Below are 14,618 nucleotides of genomic sequence, written 5' to 3'. Positions count from 1 at the left end.
CACCAAATGAACAGGGCAGAGGGACTGGCTGTCTTCTGCTATAAGAGCCATACAGTAGTTAAGGTCTTTGCTTTAGTTTGTATTTGTGGCAATAAGATACATTAAGTGTATTTTGCAGAGTAACAAGTTCAGCTTCAAATGGTGACTGAATTGTTTTTAATTTATCAAATAAATGATTCTCTTAATGTACGTTTGATAGAAAAAATTTTAAGTTTGTAATTTTGATTTGCAGAAACATAGGTGCAATTTTGTGCATGTGTGTGCTTTTTTTTTTTTTAAGTGGAAATTAATCTCACTAATGACTACTGGCTCAGTGGAGGAGTTTCCGAAATGGTGTTCAAAGCAAGCAAGATAACTTTTCACTGGGGAAAATGCAATATGTCTTCTGATGGATCGGAGCATAGTTTAGAAGGACAAAAATTTCCACTTGAGGTAAGTCACTGGTTCCACTGGTTCCTAGTTCGTTTTCCGAAATCATTGAGATTTTAGTTAGCATATAATTTGATTAACTTACAGTCATATTTTATGATTTATGCAGTTATATTTTACTTGGTTAATATCTGCCTTCCTCACTGGACTAAGCTCCGTCATACTCGCATTTGATTTTCCACTTTCTGTCAACCCAGAGTGCCACACTAGGACGACCAACAAACGTTGATGTGTAAACAAATAAACAAATTTCCTTCCACAACTCAGGAGGAAAAAAGGGGCAAATTTTGTCAATTTACTGGAGAAGCAAAGAAATGTAAAATAGAGTGAGAACATTTTCAGTTTTAAAATTGGAAACATAAATATAATAAATAATGAGTATGCAGTAAAATAAACACTTTCATACATGTCTGGAGAGAGTATAAATTGGTAGACTGGGAAGCAGTTTGCTTCTTTTTATCCAGAACTTTGAAAGGTTTTATTTTTAAGTTTATTTATTTAAGCAATCTCTACGCCCAGTGTGGGGCTTGAACTCACAACCCCAAGGTCAAGAGCTGCACAGTCTACTGACTGAGCCAGCCAGGCGCCCCTGTATCTGGAACTTTAAATGTTTCAATCCCAATACCTACCATTTCCCCTTTAACAGTTTAGTCTAAAAAATAAAGACATGCTCAAAAATGTATGTGCAAAGGTTTATTTACAATAATAAAAAGTTGAAAGGAAATGATTAAATACATTATGATGGAGTATTACAGATCTTGTAAAACTATGTGTTTGAATGATTTATTTACACACAAAAAAAGGTTCATCATAAGATATTAATGGGTTTTCCTTTTTTAATGCTTTTTAAAAGCAAAATATACAATAGTATATGCAGTATTATTACTCGATTTTGTAAAACATGAAAACTAACTTAATAGTGACTGAGGGTCCAGAGTCTGAATCAGATGGACTAGGTTTGAATACTGACTTCACCATTTAGATATGAGTTATAGACACGACGTTATACAAATATTTAATTTACCTAAGCTTCCATGTCTCCCCTCCAAATCTGATAGAAGAGTAGTAACACCTGCCTTATGAAGTTATTGTGAAGGTTAACTAAGAGAAGGAATTATTACTGTTATAAAAATAACTGAGGGAAACCAAGGAGACACGAGCAGGGGTTTTCCATGGGTGATGGCATAATAAGTACCTTGCTTTTCTCCTTTAAAATTCCCATATTTTAAAAATTACTTATAACAGAACTATATTACTTTTATAGTCAAAATAGTTATTGATAATAAAAATAAGATGAGTGAGTTATCTTTTAAAGGACTAAAAATATCTTGCTATGGATAATCATATTCTAATTCATAGCTTATAAATTTGTGTTTTTCAAAGTATATTAAATATCCTTAAGGAAGAGCACATTTATCAAATTTGGTTTGTCGAAGAAATGAAAGCCAATTTATTAAACACATAACATTCTCAATTTGGAGAGTTTAGCCCTGTCACAACACTATTTAGAGCAAAGTGGAAAATCAAGAAAGACCCTAACAGCAACAAAAGCCCTGAAATAGCAAAATAAATGATATAGAGTCTGTGCACTAAGTTTCAAGTATTTTCCTTATTTAGAAAGCCCTTGAGTTCCCTCTCTGATGGCTTGTTTGTTTGTTGCTTGCCTTTTTAAAACTCTCTCCATGTAATTGTGCAAGCAGGGAAACCCAGGAGCATCCTTGACTTGGTCTTTTTTTCCTGGTCTCCTGCATCCAACCATGAAGTCTTCTTGATTCTGCCCCTGCGTGATGTGGGAGGGCAGAAAAGAGCTCAACCACCTTTGTTTATTAGTTGGAGTATTAAATGTTCCTGAACTGGTCTCCCTCTCTCATCTTTTTTTTAATTTATTTTTATTTTTTTTTTAATGTTTACTTGTCTTGAGAGAGAGAAAGAGAGACAGAGGAGAGAGAGAGCATGCACAGGAGCAGGGGAGGGGCAGAGAGAGAGGGAGAGAGAGAATCCCAAGCAGGCTCCACAATGACCTGGAGCCCCGACTCACGGCTCCATCTCAGTCACTCTGAGATCACGACCTGAGCCGCAATCAAGAGTTGGCCGTTTAAATGCTTAACGAACTGAGCCACCTAGGTGCCCCTCCCTCTCTCTAGTCTGAATCTTTTCCACTCTTCACCCTCTTCCCCCCAGCCCTGCTGCCCCCCAATCCCTGTTAGGTGAAGTACACCAAGGATTCTCTATTGCTCTCCGGAGCAAAGGGCTGGGACTGCTTCAGAGACCTTCCTGGTGTGGCCGCTGCCTGCCCCTCCTTTTCACCCACCAGTTTTTAAGCTGTTCATCCTACAGGAGTCAGTTTAGCAATCCTCAAAGGCTTTGTGGTCATAACCTGAGGCAGGAGCCACTGCCATCCTCCACCCACACCTGCTGTTTCTCCAGTCGTAGCCCTAACCAAGCATTAGTCTTCATTCACAGAGGCTTTCTGCTCTTCCCAGAATTATTTGTCTAAACTAGCTAAGTTACCTGATTTCTGAGATGGTGACATGGGGAGCACCAAATTGCAAGTGAGGGTAGAAGCCGTTGTCAACAAATGCAGAGGCTGAAGTCGAAATTAACAAGGAATATTGCCCGGCAGCAGAAGAGGACCCTTAAAACAGGGAACTTAAAATTCTTTTTGGTAGTTTGTATGGAGAAGCAGAAGGTCCTTGAGAGTTCACTATTATTAGAGCATAGTATGATAATGTCCAAAAAAGGTAACAAGAAAGGCACGTCCAGTCAAGAATGAAACGATATTTGAAAGGATTCCAGAAAACAGCTAAAATAATACTTGATAATTTATTCCATTTGATAATTATTCTAGTATATTATTACCTCAGTATTATCTAGTAATCTCAAGGTGGTCATTTCCATCCTAGACGTATCTAACTTTGTGCTTCTTTCCTTACTGAAGGATGGTAATCGTGAGAGTAAATGCAGTTGTATATACACGTAATTGATAAAATATCTTGCAACTGTACAGAGTATTGAATTATACAGTTTACAGAATTTTTCAAATAGTATACTGAATCAGTAAATTATTTTATTGTTTCTCTGGTGACTTTTGTGATGTCTTTGTATATAATAAAGCTGTCATTGTTACCTTTATAGATGCAAATCTATGGCTTTGATGCAGACCGATTTTCAAGTTTTGAGGAAGCGGTAAAAGGAAAAGGGAAGTTAAGAGCTTTATCCATTTTATTTGAGGTAATCATTATACATAGATTTAACACTACCTTAATTCTTTAATCCCCTGAAGTAATTGATGTGACATATCAAAGCATGCTTTTTAACAAATTGAAGAGCTTGCAAGTGGGATGCTAACTGGTGATCATTTGGAAATAGAACAACCCCTTGGCTGGGGTGTTTAAAAGGGAACTCTTGTGTTCATTAATGGGGTGCATCACTTCCAGCTGGAGTAGCCTGTTCTGTGAGCAGATTTGTGTGCATGCAAAGCATCATAATAATACAGCAGTGACTGGGAATCAACATTTTAAAGCGTACTTTTCTCAGTGGAAAATTTAAAAGGTAGCTGGTTTTTTGTCTGTTTTTATTTGTTTTTGTCTTGCTGTGAAAAAAAAAAAGGAAGTATGCATTTGGAGAACATTGCATTTGGATACTTAAAATGGATTTCACTTATCTTTTCATTTTATTGAAGAGTTAATCAAATATTTTATCCCATTCTTAGAATGTCATTCTTCTTTAATAGATTGGAACAGAAGAAAACTTGGATTACAAAGCAATTATTGATGGAGTCGAGAGAGTTAGTCGTTTTGGTAAGCTATTTGGAGAAATCGTTTTCTTCTAGATTGTACTTTGGATGCATATGAATTTTTATAATATTACAAAAGTCACTTGCTCCAAAGAAGGAAAGACCTTTTCAAAAAGGAGCAATCTTCCAATTCTTACACTTGATGATTTATACATGTCTCACTAAAGAACATTTTATCTGAAATTTTTGTCATATAAAAAATCACAAACTGTTAATATAAGTAGGAAGTTAAAGTTTTCTAATTTTATTCTTGAAAATAATCTAATTATGTCATGCATTTAAAATGTATATCTCTATTCTGTCTGCATTGTACATTTGTTAAAGACTCTGATTTATAATCTGAAACCAGCTAGTGTTATAAAAGTCATGTTTTTAAGTGAAAAGACAATTTTCCTCAACTTAAAATTTATTCACCGGTGGTTTCCTTGATAGGTCCTTTACCAGTATGACAAGGTTTTTGGAAGAAGGCAAACACTTAACATAGAAAAAGATGCCGTATGTTTCACTGTTCTGCCTGCTAGCTCACGGATCTTGTCATTTGTCACAGCAAATGCTTGTAACAACATCTGCAAGAGACAGCAAACCTGTTATTATTATTGTATTTTTAGTAAGCATCCACACGCAAGAGATTAATGCTGCCCTGAGTTATCAACAAAATAAGGATTATTTCTCTCTGGGAAGCCGCAAAATCTTGAAATCAGGAACAAAATTCATATAGATCCTTTTTGAAAGCAAAAGCTGGGCCTTGGATTGATTCATATTTGTCAATCACATGTGAGGGCCTTAAGTGACAGAACTTTTCAGAAGTCAGGAATATGTGAACTCATGCAGTGCAGCTTTCATTGTTTTGTTTTTTTGTTTGTTTGTTTTCGTGTTCTTTCCAAAAGGTGCAATCAAACACAAGATGAAGTTATCTCCCTCTATCCACCTAGATCGCAAAATTCAACATTGAATGCCACAAGCCACACTTCATTTTTCCCTCATTTAGTCAGAAAGTGGATTTTATTCAGACTGAAAGAAGGCAGCTAGTTTGAATTCCTACGCTGAAACTTGTATAAAACATGAACTCCAAATGTTCCCAGGCCTTATGTCAGCCTGTGGGGCCAACAAGAGTGGTCTTAACCCTGGGTTGTTAGTCCTGACTTGTGTCGCTGTGGTATTCTGGCCTCTTTTTCTGGATGCTTCTTCAGTTATTTCTGGGGCTCTCTAGCAGGGTCATACGAGGATCCTATCAGTGTAAGAACCAATTTGCCCATGTTCCTTGGCTAAAGTTTACTTTTCAATATAGTTATTATCCATAAGCCGTTGAGGGAGGTGCTTCCTCACAGCTGCTGCTGCCACATAATAGCCTCCTCGAGAACATGGATTCCCAGCAGCACTATTCTGGCCGTATCCTGGCTCTTAATTTGGAAGCAGAACCGATAGTCTCCCTGGCTGCCTGGAAACACATCCCGATCTGCCCTCCATTACTCTGTTTTCTTTCTCTCTACCCTGCTACTTGTGCACTGACTTCTTCCCTCCTCTTTTACCGAAAAATAAAATCCTCCATGTGCGTCAACTCACCCACTAGATTCATAATTCTTTCCATATATTCGGCAAGGACACCTAAGCTGATTCAGTTGGTAAGTGGTAGGGCCAGAATCTCGATCCAGGTCTGTCCACAAAGTTTGTTCCACTACACTGTGACGATTTGTATGAGTTATGTTTCAGGACAGATATGAAACGGGTCAATTTGATTTGAATGGTTGTTAGATATGATCTGTACAAACTAAATAAGTTAAGTCCTCCTAAAGGTAAATGCTTCTATTTTGAGAATTCTTAGATTAAATCTATTTCAGAGTCTAGAAAACCCCCTAGTACCCAATACACAAGAAGCTCCCCAATACTGGCTCTTAGCCATTGCTGCTGAGAACCTAGAGGACTGAAGGCAGTGCTTGTCTGTGGACAGAGACTCTGCAACTGAAGCTCAGCTCCCAAATCCTGCTCCATATTCTTTATATGATGTTAGTTATTCAAGAAACAACACTTTCAACCATCATCAAGATTATAAAATCTATCTTAGTCCAATGTGGGCTGATGACTCATTTCCTGTATTCCTCTCAAAAAGATGAAAGAACCCGTTTCCCTTTCCTTCCCTCATTCCTGCCTTTCTTTTGACCCTATTGTGGTCTTTGTCTATCTCCTTATCTCTCTCCCTACTTATCTTCCCCCTCTTGCTGTCACCCTCCTACAGAAGGGGAGCATCTGATTGGTTGCTCACCGATATGTGCCTAAATGAATAATGACTGAATGAATGATCACAACTACAGCAGCATTGACTCAGGTGTGATTCTTGCTTGTGTTAACAATAATGAGGTGATTCAGATGAAGCAAATGCTTTTGCTAGACACATACTCAAAAAATCGCCTTATTCCAATTTTCTCAAAAGATGGTTGTCTAATTGAAAAGCTCTGGGGTGCCTGGATGCTTCAGTGGGTTGAGCATCTGACTTTGGCTTGGGTCATGAACTCTCGGTTCGTGAGTTTGAACCCCACATCAGGCTCTGTGCTGACAGCTCAGAGCCTGGAGCTTGCTTCAGATTCTGTGTCTCCCTCTCTCTCTGCCCCTCCCCTATTCATGTTCTGTCTCTCTCTCTCTGTCTCTAAAATAAATAAACATTAAACAAAGAAAAGGAAAAAAAAAAAAAAAGAAAGAAGAGTGCTACTGTAGTTGAAAAGTCCTGTGATATCCAAGACAGAAATTTAGGACATGTATATAAATAACATTTTTATTTTTTTAAGTTTGAGAGAGAGAGAGAGAGAGAGAGCACAGGGGAAGGGCAGAGAGACAGGGAGAGAGAAAGTCCCAAGCTGACTCCGTGCTGTCAGCACAGAGCCCAACTTGGAGTTCAAACCCTCAAACCGTGAGATCATGACCTCAGCCCAAACCAAGAGTGAGATGTTTAACCAACTGAGCCACCCAGGCACCCCTCTAAATGTTTTTAAAATAAGGTACAAAACAGTTAGCATTTCAAGAAAATTCTCTATTTCACCATCCCTATTCAGATCTCACTTCTTTTCTTTCTTTTCTGGCCTGTAGCTCTCCTGGTGTCATTTCATTTCCCACCTAATTTAGCAGTGAGTCAGTGTTTGCCTCCTTATTTAATTAGTATTCTGCACATCCACATTTCCAGAGAACATTTGTAAGATAAATTTTGCCTTCAGCAGAAAAAAAGAAGCAATTGTAGCCCATTGATGATTAAGAAGGAGGTTATGGACTCAAAAATTTTTCAGTTAATAAAAGCATAAATCTGAAAATGGGAAACACTCACATATAAAAAGATTTTCCTCAGTTTCAGAGAACTTGAATCCAAGTCTAAATTCTAATCATTTCATCTTGATATTAGAGAAGAAGACATACTTTTAGAAATTACTAATTAATACATTAAACCAAGCATAACTTGCATTCTCTAACAGATTAAAACTAGATTTAGGTTGTATATACACAAGACTATCTGTTCGGTCAAGCAGATTTTCATTTCTAACAGTCAGTCTTAAATTCAGAATGGAAGCAGTTGTCTATAACTTTAATTATTACCACAGTCCCTCCTTCCTTCAAAAGTTTCTGCATTGTAGAAAAATTAACATTCAACAATTTAATTTTTAAACAGAAATTTTTTTCTTTGAGGCTTTCTGGATATGTCCAGTCTTCATAGAGTTTAAAGCCAGAATACACTATGAAAATAATCTGGGTTGGTCATTTTATTTTATAATGTAGAAAGTGGGTTCAAAATACTAACATCTTGCAAAGACTTCACTCTGCTTTGGATTTTCAATGCAGGCTGCATGTTTGAATCACCTGGGGATGCTGTCTTGAAAATGTAGATACCCTATTACTACTAGAGATTTAAGTTCAAGTGGGCTAGGGTGGGGCCTGCAATACTGCTATTTTTTTTAAAGCTCCCCAGATTATTCAAATAAGGGGTGAAACTACTACCAGGCCCTAGATTATGGAATTCCTCAGTTCTTGTCTTCTCAAAGAATTCAGTTGAAAGACCTGATAGAGAGTTAATGTTGCAAAGGCTTTTTTTTTCCTTTTAGCAAAAAGTGATAGTACACTCCAGTGACAGAGGAGCAGACTGACCCAAGGATAGGTGGCAAAGCGCCGAGTTCCTCATTGTGTTCCTTTATGAGGAGTTATTTGTTCCCCTCCCTCCCATCTCGTCATTCTCACTCCACCCTTGGAACTGCCTTGGTTTCCTCCCCTCCAACTTTTGCTGCAAGTTTGTCCTAGTCATTTTCCCAGGAGGGCCTAAGTGCAACCCCTTGGGGGGCGGGCCCTGACCGCAATGCTAATGATATTTTAATTCGTATATGGCGTTTACGTTCATATATGGCTTTTATGATATTATAATAGCCTCAAGGCTGCTAGTGACACAGTCTTTTTGGTTTTTTTAATTTTATTTTTTGTTTTTTAAAATTTACATCCAAATTAGCATAGAGTGCAACAATGATTTCAGGAGTAGATTCCTTAATACCCCTTACCCATTTAGCCCATCCCCCCTCCCACAACCCCCCCCATAACCCTCAGTTTGTTCTCCATATTTATGAGTCTCTTATATTTTGTCCCCCTCCCTGTTTTTATATTGTTTTTGTTTTCCTTCCCTTATATTCATCTGTTTTGTCTCTTAAATTCCTCATATGAGTGAAGTCATAGGATTTTTTGTCTTTCTCTGACTGACTCATTTCACTTAGCATAACACTCTCCAGTTCCATCCATGTAGTTGCAAATGGCAAGATTTCGTTCTTTTTGATTGCCGAGTAATACTCCATTGTATATATATACCACACCTCCTTTTCCATTCATCCATCGATGGACATCTGGGCTCTTTCCATACTTTGGCTATTGTTGATAGTGCTGCTATAAACATGGGGGGGGTGCATGTGTCTCTCCGAAACAGCATACCTGTATCCCGTGGATAAATGCCCAGTAGTGCAATTGCTGGGTCATAGAGTAGTTATATTTTTAGTTTTTTGAGGAACCTCCATACTGTTTTCCAGAGTGGCTGTACCAGCTTGCATTGCCACCAACAATGCAAAAGAGATCCTCTTTCTCTGCATCCTCGCGAACATCTGTTGTTGCTGAGTTGTTAATGTTAGCCATTCTGACAGGTGTGAGGTGGTATCTTATTGTGGTATTGATTTGTATTTCCCTGATGATGCGTGATGTTGAGCATTCTTTCATGTGTCAGTTGGTCATCTGGATGTCTTCCTTGGAGAAGTGTCTCTTCATGTCTTTTGCCCATTTCTTCACTGGGTTATTTGTTTTTTGGGTGTTGAGTTTGATCAGTTCTTTATAGATTTTGGATACTAACCCTTTATCTGATACATTGTTTGCGAATATCTCCTCCCATTCTGTCGGTTGCCTTTTAGTTTTGCTGATTGTTTCCTTCGCTGTGCAGAAGCTTTTTATTTTGATGAGGTCCCAGTAGTTCATTTTTGCTTTTGTTTCCCTTGCCTCCGGAGATGTGTTGAGTAAGAAGTTGCTGCAGCCAAGTTCAGAGAGGTTTTTGCCTGCTTTCTCCTTGAGGATTTTGATGGCTTCCTGTCTTACATTGAGGTCTTTCATCCATTTTGAGTTTATTTTTGTGTACAGTGTAAGAAAGTGGTCCAGGTTCAGTTTTTTGCATGTCGCTGTCAAGTTTTCCCAGCACCACTTGCTGAAGAGACTTTATTCCATGGGATATTCTTTCCTGCTTTGTCAAAGATGAGTTGGCTATACATTTGTGGGTCCATTTCTGGGTTCTCTATTCTGTTCCATTGATCTGAGTGTCTGTTCTTGTGCCAGTACTATACTATCTTGATGATTACAATTTTGTAGCATAAAGTCCAGGATTGTGATGCCTCCTGCTTTGGTTTTCTTTTTCAAGATTGCTTTGGCTATTCGGGGTCTTTTCTGTTTCCATACAAATTTTAGGATTATTTGTTCTAGCTGTGAAGAATGCTCGTGTTAATTTTGATAGGGATTGCATTGAATATGTGGATTGCTTTGGGTAGTATTGACATTTTAACAATATTTGTTCTTCCTATCCAGGAGCATGGAATCTTTTTCCATTTTTTTGTGTCTTCTTCAATTTCTTTCATAAACTTTCTATAGTTTTCAGTGTATAGATTTTTCACCTCTTTGGTTAGATTTATTCCTGGGTATTTTATGGGTTTTGGTGCAACTGTAAATGGGATCGATTCCTTGATTTCTCTTTCTGTCACTTCATTGTTGGTGTATAGGAATGCAACCGATTTCTGTGTGTTGATTTTATATCCCGCAACTTTACTGAAGTCATGAATCAATTATAGCAGTTTTTGGTGGAATCTTTTGGGTTTTCCACATAGAGAGTATCATGTCATCTGCGAAGAGTGAAAATTTGACCTCCTCCTGGCTGATTTCGATGCCTTTTATTTCTTTGTGCTGTCTGAGTGCAGAGGCTAAGACTTCTAATACTATGTTGAATGATAGTGGTGAGAGTGGACATCCCTGTCTTGTTCCTGACCTTAGGGGGAAAGCTGTCAGTTTTTCCCCATTGAGGATATTAGCGTTGGGTCGTTCATATATGGCTTTTATGATCTCGAGGTATGCTCCTTCTATCCCTACTTTCTTGAGGGTTTTTATCAAGAAAGGATGCTGTATTTTGTCAAATGCTTTCTCTGCATCTATTGAGAGGATCATATGGTTCTTGTCCTTTCTTTTACTGATGTGATGAATCATGTTAACTGTTTTGCAGATATTGAACCAGCCCTGCATCCTAGGTACAAATCCCACTTGGTAGTGGTGAATAATTTTTTTTAATGTATTGTTGGATCCAGTTGGCTAATTTCTTGTTAAGGATTTTTGCATCCGTGTTCATCAGGGAATTTGGTCTATAATTCTCCTTTTTAGTAGGATCTCTGTCTGGTTTTGGAATCAAGGCAAGGTAATGCTGGCTTCATAGAAAGAGTTTGGAAGTTTTCCTTCCATTTCTATTTTTTGGAACAATTTCAAGAGAATAGGTGCTAACTCTTCCTTAAATGTTTGGTAGAATTCCCCTGGAAAGCCATCTGTCCCTGGACTCTTGTTTTTTGGGAGATTTTTGATTACTAATTTGATTTCCTTACTGGTTATGGGTCTGTTCAAATTTTCTGTTTCTTCCTGTTTCAGTTTTGGTAGTGTATGTGTTTCTAGGAATTTGTCCATTTCTTCCAGATTGCCCATTTTATTGACATATAATTGCTCATAATATTCTCTTATTATTGTTTGTATTTCTGCTGTGTTGGTTGTGATCTCTCCTCTTTCATTGTTGATTTTATTTATTTGGGTTCTTTCCTTTTTCTGTTTGATGAAACTGGTTAGTGGTTTATCAATTTTGTTAGTTATTTCAAAGAACCAGCTTCCGGTTTCATTGATCTGTTCTACTGTTTTTTTGGTTTCCATAGCATTAGTTTCTGTGCTAATCTTTGTTATTTTCTTTCTTCTGCTGGTTTGGGGTTTTATTTGCTGTTCTTTTTACCGCTTCTTAAGGTGGAAGGTTAGGTTGTGTATGTGAGATCTTTCTTCCTTCTTTAGGAAGGCCTGGATGCTATATACTTTCCTCTTATGACTGCCTTTGCTGCATCCCAGAGGTTTTTGGCTGTGGTGTTGTCATTTTCATTGACTTCCATATACTTTTTAATTTCCTCTTTAACTTCTTTGTTAGCCCATTCATTCTTTAGTAGGATGTTCTTCGGTCTCCAAGTATTTGTTACCTTTCCAAATTTTTTTCTTGTAGTTGATTTTGAGTTTCATAGTGTTGTCGTCTGCAAATATGCATGGTATGATCTCGATCTTTTTGTGTCCCAGTATGTGGTCTATTCTGGAGAATGTTCCGTGTGCACTGGAGAAGAATGTATATTCTGCTGCTTTAGGATGAAATGTTATGAATATATCTGTCAAGTCCATCTGGTCCAGTGTGTCATTCAAAGCCATTGTTTCCTTGTTGGTTTTTTGATTAGATGATCTGTCCATTGCTGTGAGTGGGGTGTTGAAGTCTCCTACTATTATAGTATTACTATTGATGAGTTTATGTTTGTGAGTAATTGATTTTACATATTTAGTGCTCTCTCATTTGGCACATAAATGTTTGCAATTGTTAGGTCTTCTTGGTGGATAGACCCCTTGATTATGATATAATGCCTTTCTGCATCTCTTGATACAGTCTTTACTTTAAAGTCTAGATTGTCTGATATAAGTATGGCTACTCCGACTTTCTTTTGTTGACCATTAGCATGATAGATGGTTCTCCATCCCCTTATTTTCAGTCTGAAGGTGTCTTTAGGTCTAAAGTGGGTCTCTTGTAAACAGCATATAGATGGATCTTGTCTTCTTTTCCATTCTGTTACCCTATGTCTTTTGATTGGAGCATTGAGTCCATTGATGTTTAGAGTGAGTACTGAAAGATATGAATTTTTTGCCATTATGATGCTTGTAGAGTTGGAGTTTCTGGTGGTGTTCTGCATTTTATGGGTTTTCATCTTTTCTCCCCTCAGAGAGTACCCCTTAACATTTCTTGCAGGGCTGGTTTAGTGGTCACCAACTCCTCTAATTTTTGTTTGTCTGGGAAACTTTTTATCTCTCCTTCTATTTTGAAGACAGCTTTGCTGGACAAAGAATTCTTGGCTGCATATTTTTCTCATTCAGCACACTGGATATATCCTGCCACTCCTTTCTGGCCTGGCAAGTTTTTGTGGATAGGTCTGCTGCAAGCCTGATATGTCTTCTCTTGTAGGTTAGCGACTTTTTTTCCCTTGCTGCTTTCATGATTCTCTCCTTGCTTGCGTATTTTGTGAATTTGACTATGATATGCCTTGTTGATGGTCGGTTTTTGTTGAATCTAATGGGGGTCCTCTTTGCTTCCTGTATTTTGATGTCTGTGTCTTTCCCCAGGTTAGGAAAGTTTTCCGCTATGATTTGCTCACATAACCCTTCTACCCCCATTTCTCTTCCTTCCTCTTCTGGGACCCCTATGATTCTGATGTTGTTTCCTTTTAATGAGTCACTGATTTCTCTAATTCTTAGACTGTGCTCTTTTGCCTTAATCTCCCTCTTTTTCTGCTTCATTATTCTCCATAAGTTTGTCCTCTATGTCGCTGATTCTCTGTTCTGCCTCATCCATCCTTGCTGCCACAGCATCCATCCATGATTGCAGCTCAGTGATAGCATTTTTTTTCATCCTGACTAGTTTTTACTTCTTTTATCTCTGCAGAAAGGGATTCTAATCTATTTTCAACTGCCTCTAGTATTCTTTTTATCATGATTTTAAATTCTGGTTCAGACATCTTGCTTATATCTGTCTTGGTTAAATCCCTGGCTGTTGTTTCTTCATGCTGTTTCTTTGGAGGTGAATTCCTTCATTTTGTCATTTTGAAGGGAGAAAAGGAATTAATGAGGTAGAAAAATTAAAATTTAAAGAATTAAAATTTTAAAAAATATTAAAATTTAAAAATTGAAAACACACACACACAAAAATGAATAAATGATGCTAGATCCTGAGTGTGTTTTGGTCTGGATGTTGAAAGTGGTTTGATAGATTAGAGAAAAAAGGCGGGGGCGGGGGGGGAAGGAAATCTTTTGAGAATCTGAAAAACTGAATACACTGAAGTAGACTAAAATGAAATGATGGGAGTAAAATACAATTTGAAAAAATTTACATGAAACTGAAGAATATAGTAGAAAAAAATTAAAAAGCTTTAAATAAAAATTAAAAATAAAAATGAATTTTTTCTCTTTCTGTATTGAAGAAGAAAAGAAAACAAAAAAGAGAAAAAAGAAAAAAAAAAAGAAATCATTTGAAGATTTGAAAAAGTGAATCCAGTGAATCCACTGTAGTAGACTAAAATAAAATGATGGGAATAAAATAGAATTTGGAAAAGTTTACATAGAAGTAAAAAAATATAGTAAAAATAAAAGTTAAAGAAAAACATTTTTAATAGAAATTGAAAAGAAAAATGAAGTTTTTCTCCCTCTGTATTCAAGAACAAGAAAAGAAACTAAAAAGAAAAAAGAAAAAAAAAGAAATCGTTTGAAAATTTGAAAAAATTAACACACTGAAGTAGACTAAAATAAAATGATGCAAGTAAAATTGAATTTGAAAAGTTACACAAAAGTAAAAAATATAGAAATAAAAATTAAAGCAAAATATTTTTAATAAAAATTAAAAATAAAAATGAGTTTTTTCTTTCTGTATTCAAGAAAAAGAAAAGAAGTGAAAAAGAGAAAAAAAAGAAAATTGAATAGATGGACCTGCTAACAGATTGAAATAGGACTGAAATTACTTTGTTTTCCCCTAGAAGTCAGACTATGAAGTGCTTTCTAGTCTATAAACTAAGCAGGGGGTGAGACTTGTGTT

The 14,618-nt window shown here is 36.9% G+C and overlaps 1 protein-coding gene across 4 annotated transcripts in view; it reads left to right on the top strand.

Moving 5' to 3' along the window:
* Positions 1-14,618, top strand: part of PTPRZ1 (protein tyrosine phosphatase receptor type Z1) — a 185,182-nt gene that overhangs the window by 93,700 nt on the left and 76,864 nt on the right. For all 4 annotated transcript variants that reach the window (XM_058724466.1, XM_058724465.1, XM_058724468.1 and 1 more), the window contains exons 4-6: positions 281-432; positions 3,565-3,660; positions 4,163-4,229. In XM_058724466.1, coding sequence (XP_058580449.1) covers positions 281-432; positions 3,565-3,660; positions 4,163-4,229 — 315 coding nt within the window. The remainder of the gene's footprint in view (positions 1-280; positions 433-3,564; positions 3,661-4,162; positions 4,230-14,618) is intronic.

This window comes from Neofelis nebulosa, chromosome 4 (assembly GCF_028018385.1).
Source record: "Neofelis nebulosa isolate mNeoNeb1 chromosome 4, mNeoNeb1.pri, whole genome shotgun sequence".
Taxonomy (NCBI): Eukaryota; Metazoa; Chordata; class Mammalia; order Carnivora; family Felidae; genus Neofelis; species Neofelis nebulosa.
The sequence above is the reverse complement of the archived record's forward strand: the minus strand, read 5'-3'. Positions and strand labels throughout refer to the sequence as shown.